General features: G+C 41.4%; 1 protein-coding gene across 2 annotated transcripts in view; it reads left to right on the forward strand.

Moving 5' to 3' along the window:
• The first annotated feature begins 6,616 nt into the window (after nt 1–6,616).
• Nucleotides 6,617–23,946, forward strand: part of NKD1 (NKD inhibitor of WNT signaling pathway 1) — a 115,564-nt gene continuing 98,234 nt past the window's right edge. For both annotated transcript variants that reach the window (XR_003925130.1, XM_030026426.1), the window contains exons 1-3: nt 6,617–7,089; nt 7,229–7,261; nt 7,491–7,648. Coding sequence is in view for 1 of the 2 variants with exons in the window: in XM_030026426.1 (XP_029882286.1) it covers nt 7,065–7,089; nt 7,229–7,261; nt 7,491–7,648 (216 nt within the window). In the remaining variant the exon portion in view is untranslated. The remainder of the gene's footprint in view (nt 7,090–7,228; nt 7,262–7,490; nt 7,649–23,946) is intronic.

Genomic DNA, 23,946 nt, shown 5'->3' on the forward strand with positions numbered 1-23,946 from the left:
GTAGCCATTTGCTTTAATGCAAGACACGTTTCTTTTGTCCATGTGCGATAAGTATCCTCTAGAATGGATACCAAAAGTAATAGGGAATTGTATGATTTAATGGTGACCCTCAGTGCCATGCTTTGAACAGACCTACGTTGTCTATGTTGTCAGCTGTCAGGAGCGGGGGCTCTCTTCAGTCATCAAAGCATTTAGCAGAGTTTACAGTCTGCTGTTTACATCACTGGCCAGTACTTTACTCTCCTGAATACAGTTTAACTATTCCACCACCCCTGTGATGAATATTCTTTTCAGCAGCAGCAGTCCTCACCGCCTTGGAACATTGTTTTTGGACACAAACATACACAAGTTATTAGAACACAAGATCAAAGGAGGTGTCCCACTGTCTTCCTTTCAATGCTCCCATTGTGTTTGTATGCTGAAGCCTGCTAGAGAGTTAGAACCAGAGAAGGGGGAGAAGGGGGGAGGAAACCTTTGTACAAAGGTACTTGTCACTGAGAGAAGCCCATAAAAGATGATGTGAGAAAAGACACCAGGTGGAGTATGAACCACCCTTATTGTTAAGAAATGCAAATAAAAATCTTCTCCTATATTAAAACTTTCTTACTTGTCATTTCTTAGATGCTAAAGGAAAGGTTCTGATTATTGAAGTCATGGCACTACTTTTTACTTTGCTTCTTTTCTTTTTATGTGTAGCACACTGTATGTGATGTCGGCAAAAGTTATTTTTCCTCTTTCTCTGCATATTGTTGTAGTTGTTAGCAAAATTCATCTCAGCAAAATATCCATTGGAAAAAACCCTCAGAAAAATCACACTTTAAAATATCTCAAGGATTGCCTTTTTTATGAAGGACATCGACAGTGTTTCAAATTTGTAAATAAACTGCAAGTTCATTTTATTTGCATAGGAACTGTGTTTTCCTTGGGGAAGCTTTGGCAGAAAAATTCCTGGTAATTCTGTATGATTTTTGAATTCCTTCTGGTGGATCTCCAGTCAGATTCCAAGCAAATAGATTCTAGATCCAACACCCATTAAAATCTACTGAAAAAGCCAGTTGCTTCTAAAGTGCTGGGAAAGCCCTGGTCCAGCTTCCTTGGCTATAGACACATGGTAGCAAGAGTCTCTCACTTGTGTTTAGGCGTCATCTGTTTTGTTCAGCTTTCCACTTTTCTGATGAGCTGAGGTCTGGATTATTGAGCTGGCAATGCAAAGTCCTTTGAGAGACAAGTTGCAGGACAAAACAGGTGACAATTAGCAGTTCACAACAACAAAGCTTTTCTAACAGAGAAGTCTTCCAGCTGCACCAGAACTCAGGCCTTCACAGAAGGCAGTTCCTGACATGGACTTTCAGAGTAATAGATGGCGAGAATAAAGACTAACCTGCCACAAGCCTATATCCTCATCATTGTGGATTCTTCCATTTTAAGACTTCTTAGATTAATTTCCCTGAATACAATGCAAAGAAGGTGTGATACTTCCTGAAAAGGAGTATTTTAACGGAGGCAGTACAAAGGATACCTAGCTGTCTCCTGGTTGTTGTGGGAAGCAGCTCATCTGCTGAATCAGCACTTGTCACCCTGAACTACTAACCCTTAAACCCAACAGCTGTCTCTATGTGATGGGTTTTCTTGGCTTTGAAGAGAGGTGAAGGAGAAAATACTTTGATGATGGAAACTATATCCACTGGAGTAGGGAGACATAGTGTTTTAACAATCTGGGACTATGAAGTTTGCCAGGGTTTTCTCCAGCCGATCATCACAGGCTCTTAGAAGAAGTATAGGGATAATCTTGAAGAAGGCCTGGAAAAATTTCTCATGGTACCAGAGAATGTGCAATATCTGGCACGCTTACAGAGAAGGGCAAGTGATGTAGTGAATGTGCTCATTTGTGATAGACATCTTTTTGCTGCACAGACACTGTTTGAACTTGCTGATCAGTCTTTCTTCCCCCGTAGGGTCAGGGCAGTTGCTGACATCCTAAAAGACCCAAAGAAAACCTGTGAAGCAAGTAGGTTTGGAGTTGAAAGGATGCCACAGTGCAGACTCATGCCAAAGCTTCGAGGCAATAAGCCAAGGCTGCAAAGTTGCTAAAGCTAGTAGGTGCTGACATGCCAGATTGCAAAAATGCCTGAGGCAAAAGTGCTGAAAAAGCTGCCAAGACCATAGGTACCAAAGACAAAGACCCAAAAGCTGAAACAGTGTCTTGTGACAGGCATCCCATTTGTGTGTGTTGGGAATGAGCGATCAAAGCACTCATATGGTCACCAGAACAAAATTTAAATGTTATTAAAAGGATCAGTCATACCTGCAAGAGCAGGATTGAGACCCTAAATACATCAGCAGGATAGTAATTGAAGCAATTGTTGAAGAGGTATTGTTGCTGTGGGCAATTCTTTGTTGATGGAGTAAAAGGGGATCGATTGGAAGGTGGTTGAAATGGAGGTTGAGTGAGGTTGTGACCCTCTTTGTGATTTTTGAGAGTGATGAGGTTCAAAATGCTGTATCAGTTGGATCCTGGAAATCTTAAGAGCTTAGATATATCTCAAGTTGTCCCTGACAATGGGGCTGAGAGCACCAGAAGCATGTTTAGAAACATGCAATTATGTATGTTTTCCCTTTCACAGCTGAGCAGCCTTTTCTCAAAACACTTCTGTAAAATATAGACATAGATTATTTAATGTAGAGGAGGAGCAGCACAGTTTGCACTTTGCTGCCTCTGTGTGCACAATTTTTTGAGAATTACGTGTTTTTTTCCTTTAAAAAGTACAGTTCAGCCCTCACTTCTGCTGGAGGTGGTCTAGCATGACCTGCGTGCTACTTCTAGGTGGAAGAGTACAGCACCCATCTAATACTTCGGAAGGCCAATGCCAGGTTTCTTTCATTTTCAGTTGGATGGGAACATGGCAGAAGAGGGGAGGAAAAGGAAGGAGGTAAAGCTGAAAAACTGGAAAGCGGTATCCTACCACTTACCCCATTACTCAGACAGGAGAGTCAGTGTGACTCTTTCATCTGTCGCGCGTATTTGCCCTCCTCCCTCTGCTCCTGCATGTAGGAGACAGCAGCGTGGCGGAGGAGATGCATCACTGCCGTCCTGCCTTGGGCACCAAGCAGAGCCCCGCTCCTCGGTGGGTGTCGGTGGTTCTGGCACGTGGCTTGTGTGCTGTGCAGGGCTGGGACTTCTCCACTGGCCGTATGGACTTTCTGAGTGTGTCAGCAAAGCCTGCATAACGGGGAGGTGAATCCCATCAGCTGTTTATGTTTGCTATGATAGGCTACGTCTGTAGGTCCGCATATTATGTGATCTCTTGACTAAATTTACCAGTCTAAAGCCAGGTATGCCATTAGTGTGTAGTGTAGTATTTCTGTCCTGGCCTCTAAACAACTGTTTTTAGGACACTTGCTTTTATGCAGCCTTATACCATGTTTAGTTATCTTCAGGTACATGTGAATCTGAACCTTTTCAATGCTGGTTTATTTTACCATACGCTAGGCTAGCATTTATTTTGCCCGCTGTTCTGTAGCTAATATGCAAATACAGAATCAAACTAGACATGTGTTGTTTTGGCTGATATCATTGCATAGAAGTACTCCACTCTTTGTCCGGACATCAGAACAACCTTCAGTGGTACACACAGGGTTCTTCTCAATCTAACTGATGATATAACTCTTGCTATTGCAAGTATTGTCATTAATTTTACTGTGCTGTTGAATATTGAAAATTAATTCCCAGAGCGGTCTTATTCACTCGTTCCTTGGCTAAGATACATTTATTTCCTATCATCAACTAGTTTATATTATATCAAGGTTCAAAAGGGTTTTCCGTCCTCTGAAGAAGTAAAGTGTAGTCAGCACTAATGAAAGGGCAATGAATAATACTCTACGTCATGGCTTTCAAACTTCAAGAATTCCACTGGGGTCACTGGGTTGAATTAGAGACCCTTTAATCATTAGTACAGTTTTATGAATGGTGTACTTTACTCTGATATTTTACTAGACGTCACTACTTAACACACTTCTGGCTCCATGGAAGGCAAAACAAAAGGCTTTGTGTGCCTCAAGGTCCCTGTAGTTTTGAGGATCATTATAATTCTACTGAGTCAAATCCTGAGGTCCCTGTTTAGTTGTTATACCCTGCTAAATCCTCCTGAAATCAGCTGGAATTTGTCTGGGCAAAACCACGCTAAGAATCTCAAGATTTGGCCCTTTAAGAGTAGCTAAAACTTTCTCTCTCCCAGGTGGAGGAAGAAATAGCTGCGGTTGTGATTCCTACTCAGTGTAATGTAATCAGCTTGTACTTGTGTTACTCCTGTGCCCAAACATGGCAGTCATGAATCCCATTGTATGCAGAGTCAGTTACTGACATTTGGGATTCTTGTGTCAGATTTGCTCTCCTGTGAAAACCTTGGTTTTGCATGGTACGTTATTGACTGTAATTACAAAGGGCTTGCTTTAAACTCTTAACAAATGTTGCATATGTGAAAGCAGTACTGCGCAACAGTGACTGTGTTACAAATGCAAGTCCCTTCCTTCATCACCGTAACTGGGACACAAGTGGACCTCTGTAATCCGCTGTGAAAGCAAAGCCTTCTTCCCCCAGTCGCTCGTTCAGACCTGCAGAACTCATGACATTTCTAAGGCCTCGTTCCCAAGAGCTGAATGATGGGAGCACCGTTTCACAAAATAAATGAATAAATCCATACCATTCGGGGGGCACTTCCACTAAGGTGTTCTCTATTTCTCCTAAACAGTGAAGATAAGTGATATCCCAAATAAAACATTTGCTGATGGAGTTAAAAAAGGGTACTCGAGTATATGCCAAGCTGAGGAGAAAATAAAATTGGTATTACGATTTCGAATTTCTTAATATGCATCAGAGAGTTTTTTACAAGTTTTCACAGTCTAGGTGAGGCTTATGCCCCTCTGCTTCATCTAAACCACTTTATTCCCTCTTGCTTCTCCCCAAAACAAGAGGCAATCTTCAAAGGAACAAATATGTCACTTTAAATACACAACATAAAAAATGGGCCAAATAAATTATTAAAATACATAAAAAAAAGATTCAGAAAAGATGCATGTTATTAGCTATTTGACAAGCAATTGATGCTGTTGCAATGGCTGCATTTCACAACGCAAGTGTTTTCTTTGCTAGACAGATAAATAGTTGAAATAATGTGAGAAATGACTTTGCAGTCATCCAAAGAACAATTTGGCTTTAAATGGTTCATTTAATGGCTTTCCACTGGCTGTGCTGCGCAGTCATTTCATACCAGACCTTCACCACATCCATGTGCTTTGGAATTCCTTCTAAAAATGAGCTCCAAGCCTGACCCTCCTCTCCACGTCCCAATTCCCTGCAGAAGTGTTATACATATGCTTTGAATCTCTTTTTCAGATGAGCTCCCAAGTCTAAGTCCTTCCTCCCTGTGCTTGAAACGTATGGATTTGAAAGCACAGATGTGGCCTTGAAGTTTTTGGACCAGGCCCATCTGGGTCAATCCTTACATAGTTTGACTAGTAGTTTCTTGAGTAAAATTCTCAGAAGCCTTCATTTTTTCTTGTTCTGAACCTACTACACGCTCCCTTTTATCTCTCCTAGTTGAACTACAAGGATCTCGAGGGAGATGTGATTTTCATAAACAGAAAAATAATGACCAGCCAGAGGAAGGAAACAAATTTTTAATGTCTGTGAGAATTGTCTGTATGAAACAGCAAGTTTCCTTTTAGTTTATTCTATATGTAAAAAAGATACCATTCATAAACTGGAAAAGAAGGGGAGATTATTTTTAAATCTGATCTACTCAATTAATAACAACAGTAATAATAACAATAATAATAATTTTTAAAAGCCGACAGAGGCTTTGTCCTCCTGCCGCCAACATTTTGAATCACTGCGAAAGGCTTCCGGGTCTGACCCCGAAAACTGCATTTTGGCATTAAGAGTGACTTCAGTAGGATCACTTGTGTGCGCAGAGATGCCCGTGACAAACAGTTTGCAGGACTAAGTCAATAGAGCAACTGCTTTTCCAGACACGCTTCGCAACGAAGATACGGCCAAGTAGGGACACGAGGGGTTCAGGAGCGCTTCGTCACCGCATCCGAGCAGCGGGGGTGATGGCAGGCAGTTTGCGAACATCGCAAAGGGCGTGGGGGGCGTCCAGCGTCCGGATCCCTCCTGCACCCCTGAAGGGGCGGCCGAGCGGCAGGCGCAGAGTCGCGGCTGGGAGGGAGACCCTTCGGCCCGTGCGGGAAAGCTGCTTTTCCGCGATCGAAGGGGGCGGGCCCCCGCGGGCGCGGAGAGCGGCACCCCGCAGCGCCGGCTTTCCGCGGGGGTCCGCGCAGCCTGGGGAGGGCGGCGCTGCCCGGCGGGGCGGCCCCGGGAGCCCCCGGCCGAGCCGGGCAGGGGCGGCCGGCGGCGGCGGCCCGGGCCAGGAGCCGTCGGCGGCGCGGGGCGAAGCGGGCCGGCTCCGCGGGCGCGGCCGCCGCGGGCGAGCGAGGCGGGGGCCGGGGCCGGGGCCGGGGCGGCGGGGGGCAGCGCGGCGCATTGTCTGCCCGGCGCCCCCGGGGCTGCGCGGGGAGCGGAGCGGGGCCGGCCCCGCCGCCCGTGCCTGGCTGGAAGTGAAACGCGCCCCGGCTGCTCCTTTTTCTTTTTTCTTTCTTTCCCTTTTTTTTTTTTTTTTTTTTTCTGTGGAGCCTCCAAAAGGCTCACTCGCTCCTTTCATCTGCCGCCGCGGCCCAATGGGAAGGCGGAGGCTGCCTGCAAGTGGTCTAATCTCAATGAGGTGTCAATCATGTTCCCCGGTGGGTGAAGTAAGGTCTTTTGTAACCGCCTCTGTCTTTGGGAAAGAGAGGAGAGAGGAGGAAGACTGGAGCGGAGAGGGGGACGCCGGACCGTGCTGCAGGAGAGGAGCTGAGATTCGATCTCGCTTGTGCGTTAGCAGGGGGAAGCGGAGCACATGGATTTCTAAACACGCTGGGATTTTATATATCTACAAAAATAACAACAAGCGAGCCTGACCCTACCGCAAACAGTCAAATGAATCGTAATTGCAGATCAATGCAGAGAGATGGGGAAACTTCACTCCAAACATGGTTAGTTCCTTTCACTTGCTACTTCCTTAGCCCCTTCCCCTTATTCGGATTTTACTCGGTTTGTTGCTGTGATTTTATACTGGTGTCTAATGATCTTCCTTTATTATTCCCCCCCACCCCCCACCCCGGATCTGCCTAGCTGCCGTTTGTAAACCCAGAGAAAGTCCAGAAGGTAGGGATGGCTCCTTACTGCTAGTAACTTTGAACGCCTTCCCCCCAGTCCGGGTGGCTGCTCCCGTCCCCCTGCCCTCTCCCCTCAACTTTCCGCCGCGGTTTGCCCGCTGCGTGCCCCTCTCGGCCCCGGCCCCGGCCCCGGCCCCGGCCCCGGCCGCGGGGATGGCCGCGGGGACCGGGCGGGCTCTGCGGGCGACTCAGCGGCGGCATTGTCTCCTCTTTTCTAGGTGATAGTTTTGCGGTGAACGCCTCCCTGGCTCGCAAAGGGCTGGAGGACTGGATGGTGAAGCAGAAATACTCCGGGGGCAGCAGCAGCGGAGGCAGCAGCTCGGGACTCCAGCAAGGCTGCCAGCACCGGGCTGTTTGCAGGCTCTCCAGCGCCAGGGTATGTCAGCTTCCTCGCTGCCCCCCCCCCCCCCCTTTTTTTTTTAAATAGGGAAAACTAAATGCTCTTTCTACATCCTTCTGTCCCTCCCAAGGGTCGGTTATGCAAAGGAAGGGTTTTCTTTGCCCTAATGCTGCTCCAGGGGGCTGCACCAGGGGGCTGCACCGTGGGTGGTTTCCTTCAGTCCTTTGATGAAGTTAGGAGCTGCAGAGCAAACTTGGTGCTTGTACAAAAGCCAGAGGAGTAAGGGGACCTGTCCGCTAGTGTCTGAGCAGTACGATTAGAACAAAACTCTTAACGAACAGGAACAAACAGAGAATCTCTGGGAAAAGCCCAGCACCCTGCTAGTGTGCATGAGCTTGTGAACCCTGACTGGTGCACAAGTTTGTCTGTGACATTTTGGCAGAGGAATTCAGGAAAGGAGAAATCCCTGAAGAGTGTACTGTTATTTATTTGCTCTTTGCTAATAATGCGTGGCTGACTTTCTCCGTAAGAGTAACTGCACATGTCACTTGTCCTGGCTGTTACCACACTAGTCACTTCCCACCCTTTCTCTTTCCTCCAGTCCTCCCGTGTAAAGCTGGGCTGGAGGAAATGAGGAAATATTTAAATTGCCTTTTTTTTTTCTTTTTTCTTTTTTTTTTTTTTTTATGTTGTCTCTTTAAGCAAAAAGACCTGATGGGAGGTAAACAAAGTTAACAATTCTTAGATATAGTCCTCACAGTGTTTCAGGGTATGATCCAGAGTTTATTGATGTTTACTGAAAGACTCCCATTGACTTCTGTGAGCTTTGGATCAAGCCCTGAAAGCTTCATCAGTGGAAAAGTAACCTGAGAGACGGGGAGATCGGAATCTGTGTTTCCCAGCAAGGAATGTTGCTCTGAAAGCACAAGCAGAGCAGGGCCACCAAACCTCCTGCAGGCTCTTCACTTTGTTAGCCACCAGTTTTATTGTCAGAAGCCTGGACTTCTGTGTCTCAGGAAAAATTAACTCATGAGTGGAGAATAGTTCATTTTAGGTGGGGTGTTGAAGTGTGTAGAAGATGTGTAGTATGGGAAAAGCTAACGATGACTTTTTAGATTCCACCACTATTGTATTTAGAGGAGGATGAATTGTTTGGCAGTCAGTAGAAGTAAGGCACAGAAAGTAAGATATTGATGTAAGTGTTTGTAATTGACGAGTATAATCACTTCACATTCAACTTGCAGGTATGGTTGGTTGAAGTGATTTTTATTGTGCTTTACTTGGAGACAATGTGTCCAAAGAAAGAAGTTCTCATTAATAATGGTACATATGTGTATGTATGCAGATGCATACATATGCATACAGAAACAGATGCAAAGAGTAAAAACATGTGCTTTTAATTAGTTTTCATTATCCCATTTTTGTGAGTGAAGCTTTTTAGACGTGTTCTACCTTTCACATATATATTTTCTAGGAAAGAAGCTCAACTCACCAAACTAAACATAGGTTTAAAATACAAGAGTTAAAGGTCAAAACCTCTGACTTCAGCTTTGTGAAATGTATTTTCTTCCATAAAGACAGTTTGCTTTCTGGAAAGAAGAAAAAACAAATCTTTTGTCAAAGATACTTTGCTATTCACAAAACTCTTCTTCAGTTTTCAGTTCCATGAGGTCTGCTCAGCTGGAATGACAGTAGAACAGTATTTCTCTTCTTACTCAAGGTGTCCTCCTCATGATAGCTCAGCAATTAGCAAGCCATTAACTAAAAATTACAGTTCTAGTACATTATAAAACTGTAAATAGGTTTAAGTATGTTTAAAAGCACTGCTCCCATGAGGCTTTTTACTGTCAACCTGATAGAGCTGTTTCTGAATGTTTGAAAATATTCGCAATTTATTGCCTAATATATTTGGTAGTATCTGTATGAATATATACCCTGCTAATTGATTTAGTTTAATTGTCATCCTGTCACAGGCACACTGTGACAGCTACATTAAAGTTCCTTTAAAATATGAACTTTTGGTAATATGGAAGGATGCATTTCTAATCCTACATTGGAACCAGATGTGCCATATGTACAGTCTTTTTTGACAAGGATTATGGAGTCACAGCTATTGACTCTGTAACTGAGATTGCATGACTGTTTCTCTTCTGAGATCTCTTTGATCTCTTGTATAATTATACCAAGTACAAAGCGAATTGTAGCCTAACCTCTTGGCTCTTCATTCAGCTCAAGATGTAGAAATACTAGTCACTTCTACTAATAGTTAGTCACATGGGATTGTGTGGGACAGTTGTGTATTCCCCAATAATGTAGTACTGTTGCACTTGAATTGACCAAGGGCTCTTCTCCTTACTACTTCAGATTTCCTCCTAAAATGTTCAATTAGCTTACAAGGCTCTGTGGAATGGTACAATTTTATTGTGTCACAGCTGAAACTTTGGCTTCTCATTAAAACATTTTTTTCCCCCTGAAATAGCTCCCAATTGCTGCATTTATGACTTATGGCAGAAAGAGTTAGATCAAACACTGATGAAAAATATCTGCGTTCAGAGAAACATCCAGTTGAGTTTAAAAAAAAAAAATGGTCCTAGAAATAGTTTTCCTCCTAGGAATCCTTAACCAGAGTTTTGTTGATGGTGGTTTTATTAGTATGTAGGGCCCTATTTGGTGAAATCCAGTGTACCTCCAAAGACCTGTTGATGGGAGAGGAGAGCACTCAGTTGCTTCCAAGTCTGAAACGTCAAAGATTTGAATTGTTTTGATTAGAACTTGAATACAATAGTGAAATTTGACTTGCTTTGCTCTATATAAGCCAAAAATTCTGTCTTGGCTGTAGTTGGAAGGCTGTTTTCCTCAAGAACAGAGACACTGAATTGTTTTGTTAAAGTTAGTCATCCAGGGGAGATGAGACTGAAGTTCAGGGGGATTCATGTAGCATTTTACAAAGAGGAATGAGTGACTAATACAGGAAAGCAATAAAATTTCATTTGTGCTCCTCTCTAGAATGATTGAATTTACAATAGTCGTGGAGGAGGAGGTCTTTACATCAGTTCACTCAAGGGGTGCTTGACACGAGGAGGGTTCAAGAATACAACACCTTTTCTCTAACTGAACTGAAGTTTTGAGAGTTTCTTGGTTAGAGCAGACTTCCCTCAGCTGACGTGTCGTCCATGTCGTGTCCCGTCCATCCGTGTGTCCCCCCTCCAATTCACTGGAAGAACAGTAATTAGCATCCAGCTATTGCCAAATGCATCAGTCATCTGAGAAGGATCTCATAGTAAATTGTTGGGTGAAGGCATGAGCCAGGGGAAGGGGAATGTATCTGAAATAGGCACTTCTGGTGTGTATACAACTTTCTGTTCTGGGCTGAGCTCTGATCTCATGAAATTGTTGCCACCCGCCCAGCAGGGGCTGCTCTGCTCTAAATGTTTTAATTACTGTGGAGGCTGAGGGCTGGGTTGCAGCCCTCCACATCATGTAGAATTAAAGAAAAAAGCAATTCTGTTGCACCCATGAAAATATGAGGTCCAGAGTCATCTTCTAGTTTCAAAGCTAATTGAAACCACTGGGGCTGTAAATCTGTTAGAGCAACTGAATATGCTTCTTTTGCTGCTTTATGAATGAGTTAACTTGTGTCCAGAAAGGTTTTTTTGACACTGTGGATTATCCTGTATAATTCTTAAGTTTAAATTTATTCAGTGTGTTTACTTTTAAAAACTATTTTTGGAGATCAACATTGTTTGCAAATATTCATGTATTTATTTATTTAACTGAGAAGTAGTTCTATGCTAGAGGGTAAAATATTAAATGTGACATTTGCTTAGCTCAATTTACTTTTATCTTCAAAGCCATAAGAAATTTTACTAGTTTCTTGCATGTCTCATTGAGATCTGTGCTTGGGATTGGAAAAAAAACTCGTATTTTTAATTAAATTTCAAACCAGCTCACAGTGAGCCAAGTTGTAAGTAATCATTTTAGGTAGAATAGAAAAGGCTTTAGCTTACCACTTCTGCTGGGCTCTTTGGTGCTAGTGATCCTTATGTTCAACCCTAATTGATATTAATTAGAGTTGAGTATCTGGTCTGGGAATAATACAGTGTGAAATGCTGAGGCACATCACTGCTTCAGAGGTGGGGCTTGTTCTCCATTTGTTCTGTGCCTGTAACTGCCAGTGACATTAATGGGCATTCCTTGCATGGCTGAGAGCAGACTACGCCAGTGTCAACTCCACTGCTCCTCTAGCATGATCTTTCTTAAATTAAAAAAAAAAAAAAAAAAGCCCTTCCCAATCCTCCACTATTAAATAGCATGTGCGTGTGTGCATATAAAAATACATAGCCTTATGGAAGACACAGCTGGGTAGGTCATTCATCCAAAATGAAAATAATAAACAGGAAAGATACTTTTTTTAGTGGTATGTATATACTATGGCTTAAAGGCTGTTGAATTGGAAGATTTAATTGTAGCACTACTTTGGGGTCATCGCATGGGTAGAATGACATTTGAAATACTGCCTTCTTGCTGATACAAAAAAGTGGCAAAAGCAATTAAAATTGCCCTGGGTGCTATCTTGTGTAACTGCTTGAAGTGATCTTTTGAAATGAAATATTTTCAAGTACAGTATTGTATAGATAATTATTTGTATTGACTCTGAGGATTAAAAGAAACAACAGACTCAGCAGTGCTAGATACCGGTATGACTAACAAAATATTTTGATACACAAGATACTGTGTATGGCATTTAAAATAAAATTGCCAAACTTTGTATTGAAAGAGAGAAGTAGAATCTTATTTAGTGTTGAAATTTGGTGCCAACAAACCAAGATAATTTAATTAGTGGTGCACACAGTATATCTTGACAGCTCTGGTTTGGGAAAATTATAATATGAATATTAACAATCAAAGAGTCTCTGAAAGTATTAGTGCCATGGTGATGAGATTAGTGAATTGGCCAATACTGTAGCAGAAAGCTGGATTCCAAGGGAATTATCCTTGAATGATACCAGTTGGTTCAATTAAAAGCCACAATTCAGTTGCCATATGGAAAGTGTTAGGCATCCTTACATGGTTTCAAAGCTATGTGCCGGAGGTTAAATTGACATATGAAGAAAAGCATAAATTAAATATTTTGTGTTATGAAATTAAAAGTTGACTTTGCTTGAGCCATATGGAGGAGGTGGATGGAAGACAGTCTGCATTTCATCAGGGCTTGTTTTATAGGTGTTTCAGATTTAATGTGGTGCACTTTTAATTTGGCATGTTGATTGGAAAGCTGAATGGCCCGTGAAGTTTCTGCAAACAATCTCGTTAAGGTAACTTTTTTTTGATCTCTAACAACCCTCTTTCTCCCACCCCCTCTAAAGTGGAGTTACTTAGGTTGATGTTTGTAAGAAGGAAGCACGTTCTGTGTAGTAGCTAGGTGAAGTCCTCATCTAAGCGATACAATCTATGTCTCTTGCGCTATTGATAGTACCTCTTGGCTTAGTGAAACCTTAATTCTTCTGAATGAGAAGGCCTTGGTTATGGAGTACATTTTCTTCTGTAAATTGGGATGAAAAGTAACAACAGTATGTTATATTCTTTAATGACTTAAATGTTAAATAATGTAGTCCAGACTTTACACTAAAACTTTGATTATGACAAAAATGGGAAATTTGTAGCACATGATTGTCGACATATGGAAATGTTCTTTACAGCAGCATTCATTAACAGAAGGGTTTTCTGTAGGTTATGTGAGATCTGTAATAAGACCCAGGAGGAGCTTGGTAAGTGGCTGTTTGTAGGCACCCTTCAGAAGAAGATCTTGGTTGACTTTTATGGTTTCTTTTGAATTGGGTTATGAATAGAGGAGAGAGAAGTCTTTTGAGTATTGAAACTTTGTAAGAGTTAGTTTTTCCAAAGTTGGGAAAATAATTGTTTGGTGATATTTAAATCAAAATGGAACATTGCTCCCTGTGCTGCAGATGTTGGCCTTTATAGAAATCCTTGTGGATGGATTTTGCTTCCTGAATGTCAGCATCAAAACCTGGTTGGAAAGTAAATGGTAGATGCTGAAATGTACAAAATAGTTAAGTATTTTTTTGTAACTAAACCACTTTTCTAGTTAATATACTAGTTGCTCTGAATACTCGGGAGTTTGCAGACTATGTGATATTTATAGATATCTTTTCATGGAAAATGAGGTATAGTTTTAGTTCAAAAAGTTAATGTGAAGAAATGGTCAAATAGACTTTCTCTGTGAATTTATTTAGTCATATCTGCCAACATTGGCAGCAAAACTAAGCTTGTATTTACTCCTACAGAGTAACTACAGCTATGGGAGACTGAGTTGGACTGTATTCCATTCAAGAATTATTAACCAAGTTCCAAATGCAAAATCTTCATTGTGTCTGATTTCTGAGCCAGCAAAGCCTGTTTGTGTTGGAATATCTCATGACATTTGTCTTGCAATGGTGGAACACCAGTGGTGTTAGCTGTGGTGAAAAGGCTGTGCCGGTGCAGATATTTTTACTACTGCATAATCTAAGAAAGAGGGGAAATGACTTGTGCAGGTTCAACTATTGCTATCCTGGTCTCTCTGCAAGGGATATATCCGCACAGTGCATTTGCTTTTTGTAGTCTTCTGGATTTATTGTCATCAGGGCTATATGGCATATATTTTGTCTTATAATTTGCAGAGTAGCAATGACACTTCTGAATATGTGAGAGATCCTTTTTTGAGTTGGAAAGTCCTGTGTAGTTAGTGTTTTGCAAACACACTGCTGTCATGTAACCTCATGTCCACTGTTTAATAAGGACCAGTCCATTGGCTTGCCATGGGAGTTGGCATTCCAACAGGCTTATATCTGCAAGTAAGTGTTCAGCCAGATTTCTTAATACCTATACGTGTGCGTCTCGCATGACGTGGTACGTGCCCATCATATGTGAGAAATACTTCTGTTTTAGTCATACAGAATCTAATTGTTTGTCGATACCAGGACATCATTTGAGGAAGGGAATGATGCAGTGTCTTGTTGGGAGGTCCTATAACAGCTGTGAAATTGAGTACCACTGGTTTTGTTTGTGTGGTGTGGCCTATTGTATATTATAGGGCAATAAATGATCCTATTGTTTTAGTCTATAAAACTTCTGGTGGAGTAAATCCTTTTGCTCTTCAGAAGACCAGACTGTGGCCACAGGAGACTGAAATGCCATCAGTGCCTGAGAAGCTCCTCAATGACCAAGAAAAGCCCTGTAAAAATACAGCTAAAAGATCCCACCACACTAACCCCTCAGCAGGGATAATGGAAGACCCTGTGGTTCCCTGGTTCAAACCAAGGTCCCTGCCAAACATAAATGAAAAGGAGTTGTTCCTTAAATCTGAAGCTGTTGTTAATAAAATTTAAGACTCGTGAACAAGACTTACTGGGCAAGCGGTTTTTCTGCTTTTTGTCAAAGCTCTGATAGTTTGATAATTTTCTCTGATAACCCTACTTGATCTGAAAATTCAGTGGAACTCTGAAACTCGAGCTGACTATGAAAGGGTGTCTTGCTTATACCTTGAAAAATGCTATCTACCAGTCTTGCTTTCGTTTTTAATGGGTTTGGATTTAAATGCAGGCTCAGTGGCACTGGTCCCTTAAATCACTTGCAATGAGTATCCTTTGAGAATGTGAGATCCTTCCTTAAAATGTGGGAGGAGATCAGTTGTGTTTCTAGCAAAATTTGCAGCAGAGAACTTTTAAAATGGCTGGGATTTTCAGCCATGTATCCTTGGACTTCACACTAACGAATGTGGGCAGTGTATGTTGCTTTAGCTCAGGGATGGATTGGCATGTGGTCAGAACAGTCTGTGCACTGTCCATCCGGAGAAATACTTTGTGTTTCGTGATTAGGGTGGAATTTAATGCATTTGCGGGCATTACTGTGGCAGTTTTAAAGGGATTAAGTATACTGAGGTTCCTATTAAAGTATAACATTGTGATTCAAGATCTGTGAAGGAAAATCATGCATGGGTGTTTGATCTTGGGGTGCAGCCACACATGCTGTGAGGCACAAAATAAGGGGATAGACTCAGTAGGCAAGTGACAGAACAAAGTACTGTCTTGCAGGAGAAATGGGATTTGGGAGCAGCCTCGCATCTTTTGATGCATACTCTGATGCGAATGATGAGTGGTACGGAGGTGACAGATTTGTCTTGGGGGAGGAAGGAGAATGGTGGGTAGTGTGTCGCATTGCCCTCGGAGATAGTTTGCTGTCTGATTCCCCAAAGACTTGATAGTGCTAGGTAAGGACTAAGCCACTTCTTGTTGTCCTATCTCAAAAATCTTTTATAATTCCAGGACGGTTAGTTTCAAGAGAGTTAGGTAAAGAAGGTAGTAGCTGTAAAGCTAAGCCTTATGTATTAAATGCATATAAAGAGCAAATGCCTGTTTGGGGGAGCGGGAATTTTCTCTGAGCATACAGTGCCCCAGTCCTGAGCTCACAGAATAACAAACAGTCTCTGTATTGCATAAGATGCTGCGGTTAAGCCTGTATCAGTGTTTCTGTAATAAACTACTCTTTTTGAAACAATAAATAATAATTTTGTGAACTTTCCAAGTCTCCCTCTGTTCACATAGTGTACGTGTGTATAAACTACAGACACTCATTCCCCTAGAAAGAGAGAACATCATAGTCTACAAACAGAATATCTGTCATTCCAGCTGAGCAAAGGTCTAAGGCAATAACCCAAAATATCCTGGAAGAAATTCTAAAAAGCATTGAAGAAATCAATCGTCTGATCCTAGAGGAAGGTCTTTGATGTAATCCTGGTAAGTTTATACTGGGAGCCTGCCTATTTCTTTATGGTCAGCCCTAGACTTTCTATATGAAAAGTGGATCAAATAATTTCATATGCTCCTGCTTTAAAAAAAGATGGTTGATAGTTTTCTAAAGCGTACACACTGTTTAAATGTAGATTGTGGCTTTTAGCCGAAGGCCAGGTGGGGAGGAAAGGCTTTTCAAAACAAGTACTTACAGAAAAATAAATAATACTTTGATATTTTTCCCATGGAAAAACTGTGCCTCATTTAGCCATCCCGAATATTTAATTTTATTTTGAGGATAAACTTCATAGGTTATCTCAGTTAAAGCCATTTTTATTCATGCAAAGCTTATGTGCAAGGTCTTGTTCCTGATGGGGATATATATGTAAAAGGAGTTTTTCAGAATAACATAAATAAATTACTTTTAAAGGTATATTTTTAACTAACTCAGTGTAGTTAGGTAAGTCTGGTTTTATCAGCTTGAAAAATTCTGCAATATTTCTCTGTTATGTTTTGATGCGAAAGCCCTGCTGTCATCGAGGGGAAACTTCTCATTGCTTTCAGTGGTTTTGTATCAGGTTCTCTGCCACATCAGTGGAAGACAAGTGAAGGTTCAGGTGGTGAGACTGCTAGTCTTTTTATCTAGCAGCAACATTGCTGGTGGAATGGCAATGTATTTTCCCCTACAGATGCAGTTTATCTGATCACTTTATGACAGGTTCACAAAAGTTTTTCCCAGTGGTACTGCCACTTAAATTCCCATTTGTAATTAGCAATGTAATTTTGCAAACAGGTTTAAAAAGCATGTTTGGAGAGAGGCTATTCCCACAGCACTGCTTAATACCCATTAAAATACCACATTTTTATTGTATGAAGGTGTTTTTTATCTAATTAGGTTGGTTTGTTAAAGTATTGCACCACAGTCTCATTCTTTCTTTTTTTTTTTTTTTGTTTTTTTTTTTTTTTGTTTTGTTTTGTTTTGTTTTTTCTTCTACTGTAAGGCTGGTTTTAATCATTTGTTTGTGACCAATGGGAAGCACACAAAATCTTTAGCTCTGGACTAATGCACAGCATAAAGAAGTAAATGAGTTCTCTTCCTGCCTAAGCTATTGTACAGGGCTTTTCTTTGAAAGGCAGTCGCTCTTGGATTAAAACATGGTGACGTGTAACAGAAAAGAAAGAGAAAACACCAGCATTTGGAAAGGAAGTATTGCATTAATTGATGCTCCATAGACTTCATTAGAATTTGGTCATCGACTTTACCACGGCACTCTTTTCCGTATTTGCTGTTGGATTTCTTTTTTTAAAGTGCAATTTAGAAAAAAATGAATGAAATAAATTTTTGTGAGGGCTGTGTGATGAAAGTCAAAAGTACAGCACACTGAAGTAGCTCTGTGTCCTTGGACTTTTGCTGTTATCCAGGAGTGACTAGCTAGACTGCAGCATGCTGGTGTTGCCTGTGCTTAGTCAGTGAACATACATATGCTGTTTTAAACACAGAATAAACCCCTGCTAAAACAATTTATCCTTAATCTATGGCCACCTCTGATTTTCCCCATTTTGGAAAGACAGAAACTGAAGACACTGCAGCGGGAAGCCCCGTAGATTTGCCAGTAAATGAATAACGGACAATGGATAATGTCCTGTGGGAGTAGCAAAGAGACTGTGAGGTCCCTTATTAGCTCTGCAACAGTAATCTGACCCTCCTCATGTGTGCTTCTGATGGCAACACTGACAGTCCTGGTCTCCTCAAAAAATGAGGAGAATTTCACCACCACTGGGGAAGATAGGAAAGCTTGTCAAATACCAAAGAACAGAATGGTTAGACAAGGAAAATGCTAATGTCATGCCTTTAGGGGTATGTTTTAAGCAAGGAAAGAGTCCTGGCCTACTGTACAGTCAGAGTGTCTCCTAGTATCAGCAGGAGCCCTATCCAAAGACAGGGTGAGGCTTCCTCCTTCCACGCTCTCAATAGACACGGGGTCTAGTCAAAATCTGCTGTTATTATGTGTCAATTCCAATATCCAGTAGTATCAGGAATGGATAAGCAGTTCTGCCCTCAGTTAGAAGTATGTACAGAGACTTTTGAGAGGCGTGCCAGTCAGAGAGACGTGCCAGATCAGGGGTAGGATTTGGCTTTAAATTGTGTTGGCACAGCTTACTGATGCTGGTGGGCTGGGTGCTAATAGCTGATGGCAGAACTGGGCGGAGGGAAGTAACTCAGCTGAAAAAGCAGTCTTCTGATGTTCAGTCTCATCTGTCTGTAAATGGGGGGCGGGGGGAAGTGTGTGTTACCTGGACTTAGCCATCCATAGCCAAGAATCTTTCTTCTCATGATGATGGTGACTACCAGTGAGTATTTTGTGTCATACCCGGCTGCACGCCAAACTATATTCTAAGTTTTGTGCAACACTGGTTTGCAGTGGCCCTTCTTGCAGGGTGATGCCTGCCTTCTGTGTCAGTGCTGCTTTGTCCTGGTAAAGCACCCTTTCTTCTGTTGACCAAGTTCTGCTTACAGCAGGGTTTACCCAAACTTCACATGCCTGTTGGAACCGCATGCCTGTGTTGTACAGAAGGTGAAACGGTACGGGTTTTGCCACACAGTTTTTTGACTGTATGCTATTGATAGGACAGATTTTGGAGTGAGTGATCTTTGTGGAATATAAAGGGTTATGTTGTTGAAGTTACACAGGCGCCAATCCACTGGCACACCGCAGGTGATCTCGGAGTGAATGTTGTTTAAAGCGCCTGTCCCACGGTTTCACAAATGTGCTCTGACCAGAGGATGTTTTTCTAACTTCAAAGGGCTTCTCAGGCTGGCTCGGTGCCTCACAGACTGAGTCCACAATTCCCCTCTGCTCGTGATGTGTTCTAACCATGTGTGATTTTTTTGGTATGTGATGTTTTCTTAAAGCGGCATTGACCTGTGTTCAAGTGAAACTTGCTCTTAAGCTTGTAAACACAAACTTGTCGTGTGGGCAGTTTTCATCTTAACCTGATGTGTGTATTTGTTTTAAGAGCAAGAATAGACATCAAAAGGAGGAGTAATTTATAGGAAAAGAAGAAAGAAAAGAAATAAACTTGCAGCAGCCTTTTGAGTTGCACCATCCAGAGGCTTTTGCTTGAAGATCAAAGTGTGGGTCCTTTGCTGGCCGTAAGGAGAAGAGCGTATTTCCACCTCGGCACTGCTAGTGTTACAGTAGGTTACTTTGTCTAAAATGTGCCTCTGCACAAGGGGTGTGCAAAGGGGGAAAGCAAGGCAAAAAGGAGTAGAAAGTGGAAAGAACCTAGGACACTTATCAGTGACCTGATTTTTTTTTTTTAATTCCCTCCCTCTTTAGCAATCTTATATTAAAATAAACTTTTAGGAACATGTTTGTATGTTTTTAAATATTAAGGGTTGGTTTTGTTTTTTTCTGTAGTACTTTGTAATATAGTTTTCTGAAGGGGATTGTTTTCAGGTTAATGCAAAATACACATTCTTTTTAATGCTGAGAATTAGAAATGACTGAGTTTTTGTGGGCCAAATTCTTTTACTGTTGAAGTACATTAACTCTCCATTAACTCTGCTGAGAGCAGGATTAGGCCCTGAAATATCTCCTGAGGTACACTGTGCTACATTAGCTATGGTTGTGAATCGGAGAAGATTTTGCGTTCCACTAAGTAAGTTGCATTGGTAGGCACTGGTTTTGCAATGTTTGTGCATTCATTAAGGCTAGAAAAAGTAGGCTAGTTTGAGGTTTTAAAGTCATCATTTTTCGTTTACTGTTATTACTATTATGGATGTTTCTGAGTATATTAAAAAACACAAACCAACAGCAAAACAAACCCTTTCTTCAAAGAAAACAATACCTTACACACCAGACCACAATACTTTCTGTTTGCCAAGTGATTGAAAAGGATCATCTGCTGTGGGAATAAAACATCGTACTGTGAATGGCATGCCGTGAACAATATCTCTCAGCTGTGCAATGAAGTTTTTCTCCTCATGAGTAACAATACCACAATCTAGCACTTAATAATTAATCCAGCTTTCAGATGCAGCTTGATCCCGAGGCCCTCATCCAGACGACATTCTGGAGAAGTTAGTGATGTCTAGGACTTAAACCCCAACAGCAAACAACCTGTGCTACCCTGCCATCCCATGGTTATCGACAGGAACCATCCCACCACGTTTATTTTGGCTAGTTTTAAAGCAGGTGGCCAGGATGAATTCCTAGTTTCAAAGTCACAGCTGCTGCTTTGAAATTGTGTAAGAAGGGCTTTGGTTTCTTAACACAAAATAACTGAGCTGCTGTTTGGTATTAGAGCATCATTATTCTGGGAAATGCACTCTTCATTTTAAAAATATCTTCTGTATGGAAGTTGAAAGTTTATGCCTCATGATTCTCAGGGCAAAGAGCTGAAAAGGTTCCTTGTTTGACTGATGATTGTAAATACTTAAGAATTCCTCAGTGACTTGAGTGAATGGAATCTGAAGGTAGTATTAAAAATTAATAGCAATATTAGAAACACACAGTTACTACAGGAATCTCTTGTTTGTTGGTATTAAATAATCGGGGGGGGGGGATTTTTTGGGTAACTATAAATTAAGATTTTTCTCTTTTAACTGGATGTCTTTGTGGCAGTTACACCCAAAATGTTATATCTTTATCATTAAGTGAATTAAAAAGACCAAGTTGGCTTTATACCATCACAGTAATGATGCTGTGATTAAGTAGAAGGAAATGTTCCATTACAAATCCACATTTCCTCTCCTTGTAAAATTTTATTTTAAAATGAGCCTTCTTGGGTGACTTTTTCAGTAACGTCAGCAACAGTGTCAGCAGAATGGTGAATTCATGTCGCTGGAAGTATAAAGAGAATTCATGAAGGAGTTTGTGTTAAGCATAGTTTTCTTTTTTATAAAAAAGGATTCTATTCACTGTGGTTTTTTTTTCTTCTTTTGTATTCCTTCCTACCTTATGATATTATAATGTTTTTTGCCTACATTCAAAATTTCATAGATATATATTTATAAAAAATATATGTCATGTAAGCCTTTTTCTAGTGTATGAGAAAGTACATTTTATGCAAGGTACACAGCATGGGGTTTTCTGGGCCTCCAGTCTCATGTGATCCTGTCTCACAATAAATATATCAAACAGGAATGAACAAAATGCAATCCTCTCAGACTGGGTGAAAATGCGCTTTTAAGAAAGTAGATGAAGGGGGGCTGCTTAGAGGAAAGGCTAGACCTTTCCTCTGAAAGGAGGACTGAAAAAAGTGAGCAGGCAGAGAATGGAGTGTTTCTTCAGCTTATGTAGACAGGCTTGGTAAAGGATGGAAAGGGCAAAATTAGGGTTTATTTGGTATTGGGGACACGGTCAAAGAAATGAATGCAGGATTCACATGCATAGGATGTAACAAAATTGTTGACCTGGTTGTTAAGGGGAAGGGATGAGAATGGGCATGTCAGAAGTACAGGCAGTACAGACAGGATATCTTAATCCTTTTTGCTTCAATCATGAAACAATTTTTGTTTGTATTTTTATCTTGTGATAGTAATTACTAGTAGCTCTCTCATCTGTTGGAAGCTGCATGTTCTAGTGCAGCACTTCTTAGATTTATCCATTAACAAGTGGTGCTGGACCATATTTTATATATAGGTATATATGGCAGAAAGTTCCCTACTAAGTTAAAGCTCTCAGTGGTTCAGACACAGGCTTACTGTGCAATCCTTGCATTTCTGATAACAGCGTGTGCCTTTGCTAGCTGAGTTGGCTAACTGAGCCTCTTGGGTCTCTACTTAGCGGTTGGGATTTGCATGGGTAGGATGTCAGCCCTGTTGTACTTAAGGAGATAGGGTAATAGCTTAAATACAGCTTTCTTAAGCACTCTGAATCACAAGGTAGGGAGGCTTTGAAGTCAGCCGAGATTAGAAGACTGGTCTCTGGGCTTGCATGTGAAGTTGGGAGGTGTTTGTCATGTGGGTGGTCACAGATGGATAGCCATTGCTGTAGTGCTACCTGGTCTCTGAAACTGTGAATTTAGGGTTTAAGAATGAGATATAGGAGCCATGTATTCTAGTCTAGACCCTAGCTTTAGCTGTATATCCTTTCTCAAGTTGCTCAAATGTGAATCTTCAGAGAGACCCGAGATAGCTAAACACTTGCCACTCATTTAGTCTCATTTGTCTTCTCTTTGAAACTACCAGTTCTGTCCACTTTTTCTCACTTCCCCATCAGGTAAGTGGGGATAGGTTTTATCCTTCCACCTACCTAGGTTGTTGAGGTAGACAGAGAAATATTTAAAGTTCAGGAAGAACTTCAATGCCAGCTGTACACTTAATTCATTGCTATGTTTTTATGAATAAGCCAGATATTTATTACCTACTTTCCTGAGCAAAGAAAGAAAATAAGAATGAAAAAGAATGTTTGAATTCCCCTGGAGTTTATATAATCCCCCTTTGCAAAAAAACCCTCTTACGTTGTTTTTTCTTTTGCTCTACAGTAATCTTCGTAAAATCCTTTTGGAAGGGGGCCTTTCTGAACTGTCCAGCTCTCATCACAATCCATTGGTCCAAGAAGTCTACCTCTAAAAAGTTTGTATTAATCAAAGCAGTTTTAACGTATGGAGAAAAAAGACATTTTACTTCCCACTCATCCAAACGAGAGCTTGGACGAGGTTAGAAGGTGGTTGAAGGGACATGTCTTTAATGTATGAGCTGAATCTCCACTCCTTGTGGAGGCCTGTCCAAGGACACGTGCATTCAAGTGCTTATTGCTGTACCTTGCTTTTGGTACTGCATATAGATTCAGTGCAAGATTAGTAGGAATGTAGGGATAGAGTGTATGGCTAGCATATGTATAAATCATAATAGGTAAATAATATAGGATGAGGAGGATGCCAGACTTTTACCACTGTTACTAGATGAAATGGACTATGCAGACATAACTAAGGAGCAAAGGAAAACATTTGTTAAAAATTTGACTGAAGATGAGCTCTGATGCACAGCTAGACTTGAGGTTTTTCAGGGAGATGAGCTTTTTTTCTGGTGTTTGCTTGAATAATGAAATTACCCTCTCTTGAAGGTTATTCTTTGGAGCAGCAGAGTTTGTACATAAATGAAACGCATGTCAAAATGTTTACAATGAACTGAAGTGGAGTGGTGAGTGAAAGCAGTAGGCTTTTGTTTGCACTGGCTTTGTAATGGAGAGCCTTATAATGAGGGTGAACTATGCCTCCTATTCTGGTGGGCCTTTGTACTATCTGGAGCACAAAGTGGAGCAGGTTTACAGGTTAATTAACACCTCTTCCCTCCTCCTTGTGGTGCTGGCAGTGATGTATCACCCAGGGTCATGTTTAGAAATGGTGACTGATGGTTAGTGATGGATACTCCCAAGCTTTTTAGTGGTTGCCACTGAATTCTCTGCTGTGAATATCATTTGTTCTTTTAAACAATAGAAAGCACAGTTAAATGTATGGTGCTGAAGAGGCACTTATTGTCCTGGTAGCCTGGCAGCAGTGAGCACACCCCTACAGCTGTGTGTTTGCAGCCAGGCA

Source organism: Aquila chrysaetos, chromosome 9 (assembly GCF_900496995.4).
Source record: "Aquila chrysaetos chrysaetos chromosome 9, bAquChr1.4, whole genome shotgun sequence".
Classification (NCBI taxonomy): Eukaryota; Metazoa; Chordata; class Aves; order Accipitriformes; family Accipitridae; genus Aquila; species Aquila chrysaetos.